The sequence below is a fragment of the Episyrphus balteatus genome, chromosome 1 (assembly GCF_945859705.1).
Source record: "Episyrphus balteatus chromosome 1, idEpiBalt1.1, whole genome shotgun sequence".
NCBI lineage: Eukaryota > Metazoa > Arthropoda > Insecta > Diptera > Syrphidae > Episyrphus > Episyrphus balteatus.
This window is the reverse complement of record NC_079134.1, coordinates 37,098,882-37,116,060: the sequence shown is the minus strand read 5'-3', so window position 1 is coordinate 37,116,060 and position 17,179 is coordinate 37,098,882. Positions and strand designations below refer to the sequence as shown.

Below are 17,179 nucleotides of genomic sequence, written 5' to 3'. Positions count from 1 at the left end.
AAAAAATTGAGAAGAAAAAATTTTAAATTATGTATTAAACAAAAACAAAAATTCACCTGAAACTGGAAGATCAAAGTAAAATCTTCTATTGTGTTTGTTTTTTTTGTTGGTTTTGTTCATTATACTATCAAAGCTCAAAGGACTCAAACAAACAAAACCAACTAACTTTTGCTAATAAAAAAAATATTTCATATTTGCATTTGGAAAATGAAACCAAGCAAACAAACAATTCATATCAACACACATGCCTTTTTAAATAAAAAAAAAAAAAGTTATTGTTGCTAGACCATAATAGACAAATAAAACCCTACGCAAATTTAAAAATTATTATTCATTTTGAATTTGAATCCAAAAGAAGTTGTTTCGACTAAAAAATATAATTTTTTTTTCTTAGCTCAAGCCCAAGAAATATGTTTGTGTGGGTGTTAAGTGTTTATGTGGGTTTCAGCACAAGCACAATCCTTTGTCTGAAGGAAACATACGAAAAAGCATCATTTAGACATTTTATCATTTTGTTCAATTTCGGTTTACTGTATTTTTTTTTTTTCTTTCCACCCTTACTTATTGTTTATATATATCCTTCCCACAACTATTACAAAGCTTGTCGATGTCTCAAGGAAGAAATATTTGAGTTGGCATGTTTTACCAGCAAAAACCTCATCTACGGTTTAGACTCAAAAAGAGAAAACCCTCTGAAAATTGTCAAAAAATATTTCGGTTTTTTTCTGTTAGAAATGTTTTTTTTTTTTTTTTGTCTGTGACTTATTCAAGGGGTGAATTAACAATCATTCAATAGAACCTCTTTATGCATACAACAATTCTCCTTATCTCAACCCCCACCACCCACAAATTTGTTCATAAAATTTATATTGTGCTCATTTTTCATTCAGCAACCATTCTTTTTCGATGACAATCTGATTCTAATTCTTTGGCGAAAAGAATATTATGCATCTGTTGTTTTGTGGTGACGAAAATATCCTCATACATACACACATTTAAAGGATGTTTGAAAGCCATTTTTATATGCCTTGACACAAGTCCTTCGGATAAAAGAACGAGGGGTGTGAGTATGAAGTTTATTTGATTTTCGGATGAATATGCTCTCGCCGATTGGGTTGTTATGGGGTTTAACACCCCCCCCCCCCCCCCCCCCCCCCCGATTTTTTTTTCAGAAAATCAAAAGATATATTATAAACAGATACAAGTTTAATATGTGCAGCACTAAATAGTTTGTTTTTGTATTTTAGTAATTTGATTACCTATCTGAAAATCTCCCTTAAAGTCTCTACCAATTTTGTATCGTTAAAGAAGCTGTCGATGAGGTTTTATAACACTGTGCAAGTCGAAATTCTTGACAGGCGCGCGAATAACTGTTTCGCCCTATTTCGGACCCGAGAAATCGATTGGCGTCATTAGTTTTTCGATTTATCGGTACGACTTCGAACAAAATTTTTTTTGAAAGATTTTCAATTATTTTGACAATTTTTCACTTTTTTTCGTAATTTTTCAACCAAAAACAATATTTATATTGCTAATAATTCTGCTCAAACGTTATTTGTTACCAGTAGAAAGACATTATAAACTATTTTGAACAATTTATTTGAAAATTTAGTGATTGTTTTTGAAAAAATTGAAAAAATCGAAATTTTTTACATTGTTTATCGTTTTTTCGCTGTTTTTGTTCTCTTTTGCACAAATACATTGCATGTTTTCCATTAAAAATTAATTTAACTGTTAGTTTAGTGTTGGTTAAACTTTGACAGTCTATCGATAGCATCGATAACAAAAAAATATCGAGTATATCGATACTTCACAAAACTATCGATAGTTTCAATACTTCCAAATTATTGTACCACAAGGCTACCGATATTATCGATAGCTTTGAAATTAATTAAACACAATTTGAACTACAAGTTAAGTTTTCGTTTGACATTGGATATAAACAACGAATTAACATAGTGTTTGGTAGATATCGATAGTTTCCATTATCGATTGTATCGATAGTTTTGAGAAAAAACTATCGATAATATCGGTAACCTTGTGGCTTAGAGGATATAATATATGGAGTGCTTGTGCTGTTAGTTCCGTGAAGCTTTTATAGAGGGCTCTAGTTTCTTTAAGTTTTTCGATGAGTGCATGCCTCCATTTTATTTTCATTTGATGGCTGTCATCAACAAGAGTGTTTATTTACAGCTGCGGAACCGGACTCGCACTGAAAAAGGAAGGCAGCGACCCCTATCCATGCATATGGCGTTACAATGTATTAGGTATAGGAACAAGCACTCCATATATTATATCCTCTAAGCCTTGTGGTAAAATAATTTGGAAGTATTGAAACTATCGATAGTTTTGTGAAATATCGATATACCTACTCGATATTTTTTTGTAATCGAAGCTATCAGTCAAAGTTTAACCAACACTAAATTAACAGTTAAATTAATTTTTAATGGAAAACATGCAATGTATTTGTGCAAAAGAGAACAAAAACAGCGAAAAAACGATAAAAAATGTAAAAAAATTCGATTTTTTTAATTTTTTTTTCAAAAAAATCACTAAATTTTCAAATAAATTGTTCAAAATAGTTTATAATGTCTTTCTACTGGTAGCAAATAACGTTTGAGCAGAATTATTAGCAATATAAATATTGTTTTTGGTTGAAAAATTACGAAAAAAAGTGAAAAATTCTCAAAATAATTAAAAATCTTTCAAAAAAAATTTTGTTCGAAGTCGTACCGATAAATCGAAAAACTAATGACGCCAATCGATTTCTCGGGTCCGAAATAGGGCGAAACAGTTAATCGCGCACCTGTCTCAAAAAAAATTTTCAAAAAACTTGCACAGTGTAATGGAAAACAAATTTTTTTTGGACCATTACAATTTTGGTAAAAAAAAACGAGTTTTTGCCTCTTTGACCATTTCCTTAAGCACTATGTTAACATCTTAAAATGCTCTTTAAAGAACCCTTTAAATACCTCAAGTATTTATGCAAGGTTTTTGGTGCCCAGACTAAACTATACTTTTTCAAAGGATTTCGGTGTTCCGAACTCGAATCCAAAGACAGACATATTCGATCACATCTCGTTTTTGAAATTTTACCGTTAAATCTATTTAAATCTTTCCGACATCTTTTTTCCTCTCCGAGATATCTTCAGTTGCTTCTTACCTACTTTTGTTCTATGTCAAGCTTAAATCCTGTATATAAGCGAAAATAAATGTATCCATTTATTCAGTATTGTAGTACCTATGTACAACATTTAATAACGAAAAAAAATAACAAAAATAATAAAAAATTATTAAAATTATTTTTATTTTAAGTAGGCGAAACGCTTTATAAATTTGGAATTGAGGTGACTTGAACTTTAAAATTGCATGAACAACATTTCGTTATTTTTTGTTTCAAATTATAAAATTAAACAATTTCAGTTTATTGTTAAATTTCAACGTGAAACAACTTGGATTATTTAAAATTTTTTTTTTAAGTAGGTCACGGTGATCTTGAAGACGCGGCAGGTTTTACAAAAATGGATTCCAAAAGTAATGATGCAGGATTGTTCGGACTGATTTCAGGATTCTAAATATGTAAACTTCAAAATCGTACCTGATCCCTTTTTTGAGTTATAAGCATATTTGTATACACGGGAGGGCATTTTGACTTAGAATGGGGAAAAAATTGTTAAAAAACATCGAAAAAAGACATTTTGATTTTGTATATGTTTTTCGAAAGCTATAATATTGTTCTTGAAGTAAGTCTTTAATTTAAGGAGATTGAGCAAATATGTTCTGAGAAATTTAATTTCAAAAACATTATTTTAGAAAAAAAAATTTTTTTTTTCTTCAAGTTTATTTTTTTCCATTTTTCCATAATTCAATGGTCTTATAAATTTCTAGTCGAAAACAAAAAACTCTAAATAGACTTAAATTCAAATTTTGCACAGCGCGTTTCTTCCCAACTACTCTGGGGGTACATTCTATAAAAAAACGAAACGAAAACGATCGTTCGTTTTTGAAAAACGAAAGAACATTTGCGACAGATACAGAACAAATACTTTCGTTTTTCAAGTTGTATGAATCAAACCTTTCGCACACACGAAAACGTTTGTTCGTTTTCGCCATACAGAATCTCACCCCTGTTGTTTGTTTACTCTTTCGTCTCTCCTGTAAAATTTTGATTTTGGGAGTTACAAGGTTTTCTCAAGAGACCGACGATATGTTCCTTAAATTCTAAAATTGAAAAAATAGAAAAACTACTTTCTTTATCTGACTTCAAAAACAACTGATTGAAATAACTTTATTTTAAAATTAACATTAAGAACATTAAGTTTATAATCTTAGCTTTTGAAGAAAGTATCAATCATAACTGTAAGTGTTGCCGTTGTTTTTTAATAATTTTTTTGAAATTTTAAGTATTTTTTTAGAAAATTGCCCCTCCCGCCAAAACGGGGGAAGATAGACCCCCCCCTCTCATAGTCAACAATGATTGTATTTAGCCCCTCTACAAAATCTCATTATTAATTCTTGGTTCTTAAGTTATCGTACTTTCCCCTCAAATGTTTCTGTTTTACTTGAGTAAAACTAAAAATGCGAAAAAAAAAGATAGATTCAAATGGCCATACTTCGGTTCATTTTCAATGAAAAAATTTAGTGAGCACAGCATTTTGAAGGAAATTTAATCTTCTTTTTTTCTTTAGAGCAATGTTTATGCCTATCTCAACCCAAAAAAAAATACACAACTAAAAAAACAAAAAAACTCAAAAAATCGAATTTTTTGGTACGGAAATTTTTTTTTTCAATTTAAAAAAAAACATTATTCTAATAGGGAATTTAATTCTCTACAAAAAGTTTCAAATGCAATATATCAAAATTTTGCTCGGCTTACGAGATATATTGAACAAACCAAAAAAGGGGCTTTTGCACCCTTATTTTCAATTTGCACCCTCTCATTCAATAGCACTCCGCGGTTTTATCTTCTCTTTTGACCCATTGAACGATTCCGGCAATAAAAACCCGTGAACGTGTCTTAGTTCCTTTCTGAATGACATAATCAATAGTCTAGGAGGAAAACAAAAATTCTGGGGATGCGATACATTTTTCCTCCAATCTCAAAAACTAAAATACCTACTTAAAAGCATGCGGTTTTTTGTTTTCGACTAGAAATTTATAATTGTACCCTTTATTTTAAAAAATGGAAAAAAATAAACTTGAAGAAAATAATTTTTTTTTCTTAAATAATGTTGTTGAAATTAAATTTCTCAGAACATATTTGCTCAAGAACAATATTATAGCTTTCGAAAAACATATACAAAATCAAAATGTCTTTTTTCGATGTTTTTTAACAATTTTTTCCCCTTTCTAAGTCAAAATGCCCTCCCGTGTATACAAAAATGCTTATAACTCAAAAAAGGGATCAGGTACGATTTTGAAGTTTACATATTTAGAATCCTGAAATCAGTCCGAACAATCCTGCATCATTACTTTTGGGATCCATTTTTCTAAAACCTGCCGCGTCTTCAAGATCACCGTGAGGTATTGCCAATTTAATTTAGAACTTAATAGATAAAATGTACCTATCAATTTACTGTCCATTTTTCAATGTTTTATACATAAAATTGTGCGAAATAATTTTTTATATAAAGCCTAAGAATGGTTTCTTGCTCGCTAACGCTCCCAATTTATATCAACCAACTTATTCGCTCTTTGTACCAATTTAAACTAGACATGCCGCGCATATTCGGCCATTTTTCAATTCGTTTACGGTAAACAGGCAAGTTTTTCGCTTCGACACAGTTCTAATGACCATTTGCTTTAGCAGGATTAAGAATCGCCTGCAGTTACATATAGTTGATACAAAGTATTGTGATTCCTAAAAAAAAATTGTTTGGTCTGAGCTATTGTTGATATTGATATTGTTGATTAGATATTGTTGAACTACGTTTTAACTACGTAAAAAAAGTATCAAAAACGAAAATGCAAAGTGTAATCTCCTTAAGGGCATTGTGTTTGCAATTCAACCTGTTTCATGTTCCATTCGTTCAAATTCCATCCGTCAATCATTCAACCTCCACCAACTTCACTCAAATTTGTCATTCACACTCAGGGTTCGGACTTTAGTTTCAAAATTTCGAAGCAAATTTGAAAAAAAAGTGAAGTAGATCCCAAATTTCGGAAGCAGATTTCAAAATTAAACTTTCAGAACATTTATTTACAAAAATTTATTCTAAAAAAATTATTTTTCAACAAAATTATTTTTCTTTACTTTTTTTATTATGATCTTTTCCAAAAAACCTTTCTCATCTCGTTGTTGTAATGGTGCTTTGGGGTAAAACGGTTAATTCAGCATAATCTAACAAATTTTTGATCAGGAATTCTCCAAAATCAGTCAAAATTACTTTGATAAACTTTATTTATATCTTGAATCCGAAGAATAATTGACCTCCATTCATCATTTGAGATTTCAGTTGAGCTTTATTTCTCAATGCCTCGACCAGATTTAAAATTGAAGTTAAATCCCTTTCTCTAAATTTATTATTTGAAAAATATTTTTCAATCAAGAAATAGAAGTAGACCCTGAAAAAGAGAAGTAAGGAAGTAGATTTTATTTTTTTCCCAAAATCGAAGTAAATCTACTTCGATCGAAGTAAAGTCCGAACCCTGTTCACACTTCATTTTTTTTTTCATTTAGCTTGTAGGAACATGAAAACAGACCGAGTCCTTTTTGCGATTGTGTGTGTGTCCTTTGACAACAATTTTAACATATACGTCAATCTGAATTAAAACAACTTCTGCAAAATAAAACCAGAGATTCCTTTGATCAATAATTTTGTTTATTTTCTTCGGTAATATAAATTCGATTAAATCAAAATCAATAGGAAATTGCAGATATTATTAAGATCTGAGTGAAGATGAAGTAGAAAGTTAATTGTTTTGGCCGTATGCTGTCGTTTTACAGAGACAAAATATCCTGAAGACAATCACGGGAAGAAAAGTCACAGTAATTTGACTTTTTCACAATAACTATGCCAGGAAAAAATATGTTTTGATCGCAAATTGTTTTTTTTTTATTTATTTTATATTTTTCCGCAATAAAAAAACGATATTCAATTAGAATTTACTCTTTATTTGAAGTTGGTGTTCTCAAATTAACAATACGAAGAAAACTTTCAGCTTGACGTTTGAGAAATGTCAAATCTTCCAGGAAAATTTTAATGAATGCGTTCAGACACTTAATAATGATTAAAGATATGTTCACATTTATTAAAGGTGCATTCAGGTGCAGATCTTCATAATATACAGTAGTAAAAAGGTAATCCGTGGTACTATGTGGTGAGAAGCCATGGTATAAAAAGACAAGATATGATCATAAGAGCCGCCATCTTACAAAATGGGGTAGTAAGGTTTTGACGTTTGGCATTTGGCAAAGTCAAAAGCAACAACAATTTCCAAGACAAATTTGTTTACAACAACAATTTCAATGGGCTGGTCTGTCAAAACCTTAAAGGACTTTGCACATGAGCTACGAACTGTGAACTGTGGATGGTCGCATATTTTGACATATCTTTCACATGAGTTAATATTTCAATTCGCAGACAGCGACGAATTGTCAATTGGGTTCAAGAGTAATTTTGAGGTTAAGTCGGTACAAGTTGGTACAAGAGTAATTTTGGGGTTAAGTCGCGCGCGAACAATTTATTCGTTGTAGTGTGGATGGTATGTGGAACCATAGCCGTAGCTAGGATTTCATTTCGGGGGGGGTTAGCTCAGACCAAACAATTTTTTTTTAGAAATCACAATACTTTGTATCAACTATATGTAACTGCAGTCGATTCTAAATCCCGCTAAATCAAATAGTCATTTGAACTGTGTAGAAGCGAAAAATTTGCCAATATCCTTTTTAAGTATTTTTTAGGAGAGGAATTCGTAGTTAAAAGTTTAAAAAAGCCCTGCTTACGGTAAACGAATTTAAAAATGGCCAAATATTCAGCGGCATCTCTAGTTTTGTAGGTACAAAGAGTGATAAGTTGGTTGATATAAATTGCGAGCGTTAGCGAGCAAGAACATTTTTTTTAAGAAACAAATTTTAACCAATCTAAGGCTTTATAAAAAAAAATTATTTCGTACAATTTAATATATAAAACATTGAAAAATGGACTTTTTCTTGCACTGAAATTTTGTAGCAGAAATTTGACAGGTACATTCTATCTATTGAGTTCTAAATGAAATTAGCAATACTTAAAAACCAAAATTTTAAATAATCCAAGTTGTTTGACATGAGCTAATTACACTGGTCAACAAGGTTTTTGTTACAGAAACCAGGGTATACTTTTCTATAGGCTGAGCTCGAATCCGAAGTCAGAAAAATTCTATCACATCACGGATTTAGAGAGACAAAACTTAATTCTTTTAGAAACTTTTACAAATTCAATTTAAAAAAAAAATAAGTAAACGCTAAAAAATAACCCTGAAAACTGGTAAAAATCGGCATTTTCGATTTTCTAACGGGAATATCTCAAAAACGTGATGTGATCGAATTTTTCTGACTTCGGTTTCGAGCTCAGCATACAAAAAACCTATAGAAGAGTATACCCTGGAACAAAAAAGAAGTTAAATTTTGTTTACCAGTGTTATACTTCACTTTGAAATTTAACAATAAACTTAAATTGTTTAATTTTATAATTTGAAACAAAAGAATAACGAAATGTTGTAAATACAGTGCTTTGCAAAAGTATAATCGCACCATATAAAAATGCTATTTATATAAAACCGAGTATTGCAGCGACACAGTTTTATTTTTTTTATTAAAGGGGATCAAAAAACAAGAATATTGAGAAGAATAAAATGTCCCGTTACTTTCTCTTATAATTTTTAGAAACAAAAACAAGTTTTTCTTCCATTGCAAAAGTATAATCGCATTTTTTTTATTTTGAGTATGGCCAACAAGGTTTTTGTTACAGAAACCAAGATATACTTTTCTAAAGGTTTTTTATGTGCTGAGCTTGAATCCGAACTCAGAAAAATTCTATCACATCGCGTTTTTGAGATATTCCCGTTAGAAAATCGAAAATCCCGCTTTTTACCAGTTTTCGAGGTTATTTCCTAGCGTTGGTAGGTACTACAGTCTCTGAATAAATCGATACATTTATTTTCGCTTACATACTGGATTTAAGGTTAACATAGAACAAAAGTGGGTAATAAGCAACTGAAGATATCTTGGACAGTAGAAAAGATGTCTGAAAGATTAAAATAGATTTAAGGGTAATATTTCATAAACGAGATGTGATCGAATAAGTTCGTCTTTGGATTCGAGTTCGGCCACCGAAACCCTTTGAAAAAGCATAGTTTAGTCCCGGCACCAAAAACCATGCATAAGTACTTGTGGTATTTAAAGGGTTCTTAAAAGAGCATTTTAAGGTGTTAACATAGTGCTTAAGGAAATGGTCAAAGAGATAAAAACTCTTTGTAATGGACCAAACAATTTTTGTTTTCCTTTATACAAACTTCATCGACAGTTTCTGCAACGATGCAAAATTGGTAAATCACTAAAATACAAAAACAAATCATTTAGTGCTGCACATATTAGACTTGTATATGTTTATAATATAGGTATCTTTTGATTTTCTGAAAAAAAATTTCGGGGGGGGGGTTAAACACCCAAAACCCCCCCCCCCCCCTAAATACGGCTATGTGTGGAACGCGATTAGAGTTTGAAAATTCGTAGCAACCAAACTGCAATTCGTAACTACCAAATTGTTTTTACAAATTTTTCTTATTTTAGCAAACAAAATGCAAATTTTAGTATTCTAACATTAGTATCAATTGGTTTCTTATAATTTGAATCATTTTTTGTTTGAAATTGAGTCGCAGAAATGTGTTAAATCTCGTTTGCTCGTCCATTCGTTCATTCGTTGGTCGCTCTCATGTGCAAAGTCCTTAAGTAGCCATAAGTTTTGACAGTTCTCGATACTGAGTTTTTTCTAATGATCATACCTTCTCTTTTTATACCATGGTGAGAAGCAACATTTTTTAATCAAACAAATCAATTCTTAAGGCATTACCACGACAACTGCGTCGCACAACAACGTTTTTTTATGTTAAAGCCATAACTACAATGACCTAAAAAGTGAAAAAGTGGGAAATTTACAAAATTAATTTTTTTTATTTTTTTCTAGCAATATTTGTTTTTTTTTTAATTTTTGGAAAAAACTACCAAACATTTTTTTTGAAACCAAAAAATAAGCTTTCTGCATCATTATTTTTTATTTTGTCGTCGTAAAAACTGTCATAAAATGAGTTTGAAATCTATCACTTTTTGACTTTTTGCAAAAAGTTGCCGTTGTAGTTATACTTTTAAAGCCTTGAAGCTTAACTACAATGACCTAAAAAGTGAAAAAGTGGGACATTTACAAAAGTAAAAAAATTTATTTCTTTTCAAGCTCCATTTGTTTTTGGAAAAAAATACAAAAATTGTGTTTCAAACCAAAAAATAAGCTTTCTGCATCATTATTTTTAATTTTTTGGTCGAAAAAACTATCACAAAATGAGTTTGAAAATGTTGACTTATTGACTTTTTGCATTAAGTGGCTTTTAACTACATTGGCTCAAAAAGTGAAAAGTACAAAAGTGAAAATTTTCAAACGCATTTTTGTATGGTTTTTCGAGCTAGAAAATTAAAACAAAAAATGCGGAAACCATATTTTTTTTGTAAAAAAAACAATTTGTTAAAGGCAAAACTACAATTTCCTAAAAAGTGAAAAAGCGGGAAATTTACAAAAGTAAGCTTTTTCTTTTCAGCTAGGGTAGGACTCAGCGGGGCCAGGGTGAACCCGAAGAAAGCAGCTAAAACTCGGTCGTCAAAGTCCAAATAACACTAAAAGACAAGATTTTTATTTAAAAAAAAAATAAATATTTTTATTCTTAAAAATTCTTTAATTATTTACAATTTTTAATACAAATATTATTATTATTGACCTCACCACTAACAGAGTATTTCGTATAACCTACAATGGAAATAATATTCCCGCCGTCTGTTTACACTTCAGGCAAATAACCCTAAAATGGAAATTAATTTCCCGCCGTCCACTTTCGTTTTAGGCAAATGACCCTAAACCGTCCGCTTACGCTTCAGGTAAAATGAATGGAGATAATACTCCCACCGTCAGCTACTGCTTCAGGCAAATTACCCTATAATGGAACTTAAGTTTTATTTAAATCATTTTATGAAATGTCATCTCAGGCAGACGGCAGTATTGCCATGTCCTTATTCTTAAGTATATAAATTGTTAAACTTTATGATGAAAAAATAAAGAATCAATCTATCTATCTATCTAGTTCAAAGCAACTTTAAGTACTAAAAAGTAGATAAATATTTCCAAAGGAACGCAGCTATTTTTGTTTCACTTGGTGTTGTTGTTTACATTTTTGTTGTTGTGGAAAAAGTAGCAGAAAATATTATGCTAAAAGCGTTTGGGTACTTTTACACAATTTTTCTTTCTCTGAGAGGATTTCATCCACACTCCTTAACATTTGACAGGTTTCGTATTTTTGTCCAAAAAGAACCCAAACAGACCTAACATTACCGATATAACCAACGTGAGTTTGGATTCCCCCCGATGAAAAGCAGAATGGCAATTGGTGAATATTTAGAGATTATTCCCCCCGATGGATAGCAGAATATGGGGAAATTTTCATCTGAAAATTCTTATATGTGTTTGTGAAGATGGTAAAAGTACCAAATATGCTACACACAAGACACAAGAACTGAACTTTGTGACTTTAATTCGAGAAATATAAACAAATCTATTTATGTTTCTTTAATGTGTTTGGAAATATGTTTAGTAACATTTTGTGTTCTATTTAATCAAAATAAATGGCGAAAAAAAATATTAATGAAATTGGTTAGTTCCCACAACATAAAATTTCTTCAATTACAACGTTCAACGTGAAAAATAAAATCTGAAATTAAGTTCAGCTGATGCTTTGAACAACAACAACAACAAGATCTTTTCTTCGTCAACGACTTCCAATTTGTGTTGAAATATAAATTTAATTTCACAGTTCACTCCACTTTTGGTCCTTCATTCCTATGACACAGAATTTCATTATTAAGGGCGCGTTTGAATTGCGTTAAATAGTTAACACCGTGTAACATTTTTGACAATATTGAGGTGAATAAAAAATGTTCAGCTGTCAAAAATTTATTGGGCTCTGGGACCTGGTTAAATTTGAGTTAAATTTTTTTTGCAGATGGTTTTGTTTTGTTTTTTTTTTTTTTAATTAAAAAGGAGTTTCATGGCAAAAAAGAGGCAGAGAAAACAATTAAACAATAAGCCATACAGCTGAAATTTTTTTGTTCACCTCAATAGTGTCAAAAATTGTACATGGTGTTAACTATTTAACGCAATTTCAGCTGTATGGATTATTGTTTAAAATTTTGTCTGCCTTTTTTCTGCAATGAAACTATTTTTTAATAAAAAAAAAAAAAAAACAAAACAAATTTAACTCAAATTTAACCAGGTCCCAAAGCCCAATAAATTTTTAACAGCTGAAAATTTTTTATTCACCTCAATAGTGTCAAAAATTTTACACGGTGTTTACTATTTAACGCAATTCAAAACATAAATTTTGGCTTCCAAACTTAGAGGATATAATTTATGGAGTGCTTGTTCCTATGCCTAATACATTGTAACGCCATATGAATGGATAGGGGTCGTTGCCGACGCTGATTATCTTTCATCTCTTTCTTTCTTCGTTTTTAAATGAGACGTCCGGTTCCGCAGCTGTAAATAAAAACGCTTCCCTTCAAGCAAACAAGTCCGACCTCGGTACGAATCCGCTCCGCCTTAGGCGGAGCTGAGTCCGACTTCGGCTCAGAAACGGGTCCGAAGGCCGCTCAAATTAGTATGGAAATTATAATCACCGCGGAGCCAATTTCAAATGTATTGGTTTTTTCACCACGATTTCTCCTTCGACTTTGTGTTCATAAGCTAAGCTTCCAAAGCGAGTCGTACTCGTACTCGTCAAGCGCAATAGGGGTGATTTATTTTAATAATTTTTGTTTGTACAAAAAGAAATAAAAAAACTTATTATTGTTATTATTTATTAAAAAAAATTAAATATATTGGTTTAAAAAAAAAAGAAACAAAATTGTATTAAAAAGTCTACTCAGTAAAATTAAAATTTAAAAGGTAAAATATAATCATTATAATAATAATGTTTTGATGTAGGAATGTCGTTAATTGTTTTAGTTTCAAGATCATACTCTGTGATATATATATTTCCGTTGAGAAACAACATTTTATTTCCAATAATTGTGACCATTTGACCAATGTGTCCTTCTTTTTGTAAAACATCCACTTCACACCAGGTATCGTTGGTTAAATCGTAACGTTTAATTGTAAGATTCTTAAAATAAGTCCATTGCTTGTGTGAATCTAATTTTCCACCAATAATACAATACAAGAAATTATCGACCCCAGCAATACGAAATTCTTCTTTAACATCATCAATTGGTATTTTTTTTGAAGTCCATTGACCGGTGGAGACATCATAACATTGCAAACAGCCGTAATGAAAATCAAAAATGTACAAAATACCGTTATGACCAACAATTCTTTGTCTTGCATCTGGTTTAAGGAGTGGTTTCAAGGGAGTCTGTTTTTCTGTTGAGAAATTGAACAGCTTTTGTGTATTACAAGCAAATCTTGTACAAGCAATGTCATAATAACCACCAAAGATACATAAATGTCCACTTACATTTGCAAATTGATTGAAACATGTAAAATATTTCAAAAATGAAAGAGTTTTATAACCACACCATTTAAATGTTATCAAGTCAAAAATATGAACAAAAAAAGATTTGGAGTCAAATTGACACACTTCAATAAAATATAGTTTGTCATCAAATAAATACGTGTAATTTATAATTTTAGCTTGAAGACGTAATTCAGGAAGTGATCGTTTTTCCAAAACCCATTTCTTTGATGTTTGATTGTAGCTTCGTATTTCAACTTCATCATCTGCGTTTATATCAATAACTGCAAAATCACCGACTTGTGACTGTGAGTTTAAATTAAATTCATTGCTTGTCTCAGAAACAAAAGTATTTTTTTTCTCTTCATCTTGTGACTGTGAGCTTAAATTAAGTTCATTGCTTGTCTCAGAAACAAAAGTATTTTTTTTCTCTTCATCTTGTGACTGTGAGCTTAAATTAAGTTGATTGCTTGTCTCAGAAACAAAAGTATTTTTTTTCTCTTCATCTTGTGACTGTGAGCTTAAATTAAGTTCATTGCTTGTCTCAGAAACAAAAGTATTTTTTTTCTCTTCATCTTGTGACTGTGAGCTTAAATTAAGTTCATTGCTTGTCTCAGAAACAAACGTATTTTTTATCTCTTCATCTTGTGACTGTGAGCTTAAATTAAGTTCATTGCTTGTCTCAGAAACAAAAGTATTTTTTTTCTCTTCATCTTGTGACTGTGAGCTTAAATTAAGTTCATTGCTTGTCTCAGAAACAAACGTATTTTTTATCTCTTCATCTTGTGACTGTGAGCTTAAATTAAGTTCATTGCTTGTCTCAGAAACAAACGTATTTTTTATCTCTTCATCTTGTGACTGTGAGCTTAAATTAAGTTCATTGCTTGTCTCAGAAACAAAAGTATTTTTTTTCTCTTCATCTTGTGACTGTGAGCTTAAATTAAGTTGATTGCTTGTCTCAGAAACAAAAGTATTTTTTTTCTCTTCATCTTGTGACTGTGAGCTTAAATTAAGTTCATTGCTTGTCTCAGAAACAAAAGTATTTTTTTTCTCTTCATCTTGTGACTGTGAGCTTAAATTAAGTTCATTGCTTGTCTCAGAAACAAAAGTATTTTTTTTCTCTTCATCTTGTGACTGTGAGCTTAAATTAAGTTGATTGCTTGTCTCAGAAACAAAAGTATTTTTTTTCTCTTCATCTTGTGACTGTGAGCTTAAATTAAGTTGATTGCTTGTCTCAGAAACAAAAGTATTTTTTTTCTCTTCATCTTGTGACTGTGAGCTTAAATTAAGTTCATTGCTTGTCTCAGAAACAAAAGTATTTTTTTTCTCTTCATCTTGTGACTGTGAGCTTAAATTAAGTTCATTGCTTGTCTCAGAAACAAACGTATTTTTTATCTCTTCATCTTGTGACTGTGAGCTTAAATTAAGTTCATTGCTTGTCTCAGAAACAAAAGTATTTTTTTTCTCTTCATCTTGTGACTGTGAGCTTAAATTAAGTTCATTGCTTGTCTCAGAAACAAAAGTATTTTTTTTCTCTTCATCTTGTGACTGTGAGCTTAAATTAAGTTCATTGCTTGTCTCAGAAACAAACGTATTTTTTATCTCTTCATCTTGTGACTGTGAGCTTAAATTAAGTTCATTGCTTGTCTCAGAAACAAAAGTATTTTTTTTCTCTTCATCTTGTGACTGTGAGCTTAAATTAAGTTCATTGCTTGTCTCAGAAACAAACGTATTTTTTATCTCTTCATCTTGTGACTGTGAGCTTAAATTAAGTTCATTGCTTGTCTCAGAAACAAAAGTATTTTTTTTCTCTTCATCTTGTGACTGTGAGCTTAAATTAAGTTCATTGCTTGTCTCAGAAACGAACGTATTTTTTATCTCTTCATCTTGTGACTGTGAGCTTAAATTAAGTTCATTGCTTGTCTCAGAAACAAACGTATTTTTTATCTCTTCATCTTGTGACTGTGAGCTTAAATTAAGTTCATTGCTTGTCTCAGAAACAAAAGTATTTTTTTTCTCTTCATCTTGTGACTGTGAGCTTAAATTAAGTTGATTGCTTGTCTCAGAAACAAAAGTATTTTTTTTCTCTTCATCTTGTGACTGTGAGCTTAAATTAAGTTGATTGCTTGTCTCAGAAACAAAAGTATTTTTTTTCTCTTCATCTTGTGACTGTGAGCTTAAATTAAGTTCATTGCTTGTCTCAGAAACAAAAGTATTTTTTTTCTCTTCATCTTGTGACTGTGAGCTTAAATTAAGTTCATTGCTTGTCTCAGAAACAAACGTATTTTTTATCTCTTCATCTTGTGACTGTGAGCTTAAATTAAGTTCATTGCTTGTCTCAGAAACAAAAGTATTTTTTTTCTCTTCATCTTGTGACTGTGAGCTTAAATTAAGTTCATTGCTTGTCTCAGAAACAAACGTATTTTTTATCTCTTCATCTTGTGACTGTGAGCTTAAATTAAGTTCATTGCTTGTCTCAGAAACAAACGTATTTTTTATCTCTTCATCTTGTGACTGTGAGCCTAAATTAAGTTCATTGCTTGTCTCAGAAACAAAAGTAATTTTTTTCTCTTCATCTGTCCTAGACTCAGGCAACAAATGGAATCGAAGCCAATGAAGAATTAATTGACAGTTTTCAAAATTAACACAAACATAATTGATGTTTTCCATGATAAATCTTGGCGTAAGAAAATAATAGCGAACCAACGAGAGCAATTCAAAGAAAAAGTGTTGTCGCTTAGCTTTGTCATATTCAATCCATGCCACCAAACTCAGAAACACTTGCTCCTCCAAGTCTTTATAAGAATTGTTTTTAAATAAAATATCTTTGAGTTCAGTTTCATTCAGAAGCAAAAACTCAGTTCCTTCAGTTACTTCTTTAAAATGCGAGTAAATTAATTCGGAAGATTTTGGTTTAATTCCAGATAAACCCAGTTCGTTTGCCAATCGTAGCCAATGCAAACAATTATCTTTACTCAAATGTTTGTCCAGAAAATCACAACACCCATCAACTAAATGTTTCATTTTAAGAAAAACTGCACCTCGCAAAATAGTCTCAATCTTTTCCAGATTCAGTTCAATCGAGCCCGAATACATGTAATTGATAATCAATTTAAGAGCCGAAGATTCGATTTCTTTCATATTTACTTCGTTGATCTTTGAAGTGTTTGGGATGTTTTGAAATATTTCCAAAAAATACTCACTAAAAACTGACAAGATCATTTTATGAGCTCGAATTTTGATGGAATCTTGACCAGCCAAGATAACAACATCGAAGAATTTGTCTTCATCATAGAAAATCTTTAATTTTTCAGTAATATTTGTTGCATGCTCATTGTCTTCGAAAATTATTGTTTCTTTGTTTGAGGAAGAAGATGGATTTGCAGAAGACATCGTAAATCTAAAGATAGAATTTGATATTTTTTAATAAAATTTT

The 17,179-nt window shown here is 30.8% G+C and overlaps 2 protein-coding genes across 2 annotated transcripts in view; one reads left to right on the top strand and one right to left on the bottom strand.

Moving 5' to 3' along the window:
- The window catches only part of LOC129907024 (RNA-binding protein FUS), a 101,663-nt gene that overhangs the window by 41,328 nt on the left and 43,156 nt on the right, over positions 1-17,179 (top strand). The gene's annotated exons all lie outside the window — the stretch shown is intronic.
- LOC129914625 (kinesin-like protein KIF15) overlaps positions 1-17,179 on the bottom strand; it is a 28,664-nt gene that overhangs the window by 11,365 nt on the left and 120 nt on the right. Inside the window, exons 2-3 of the mRNA XM_055993991.1 lie at positions 13,904-17,143; positions 13,587-13,741 (exon numbers count right to left, since the gene is read on the bottom strand). Of these exons, the coding sequence (XP_055849966.1) occupies positions 13,587-13,741; positions 13,904-17,136 (3,388 nt within the window). The 5' untranslated portion in view covers positions 17,137-17,143. The remainder of the gene's footprint in view (positions 1-13,586; positions 13,742-13,903; positions 17,144-17,179) is intronic.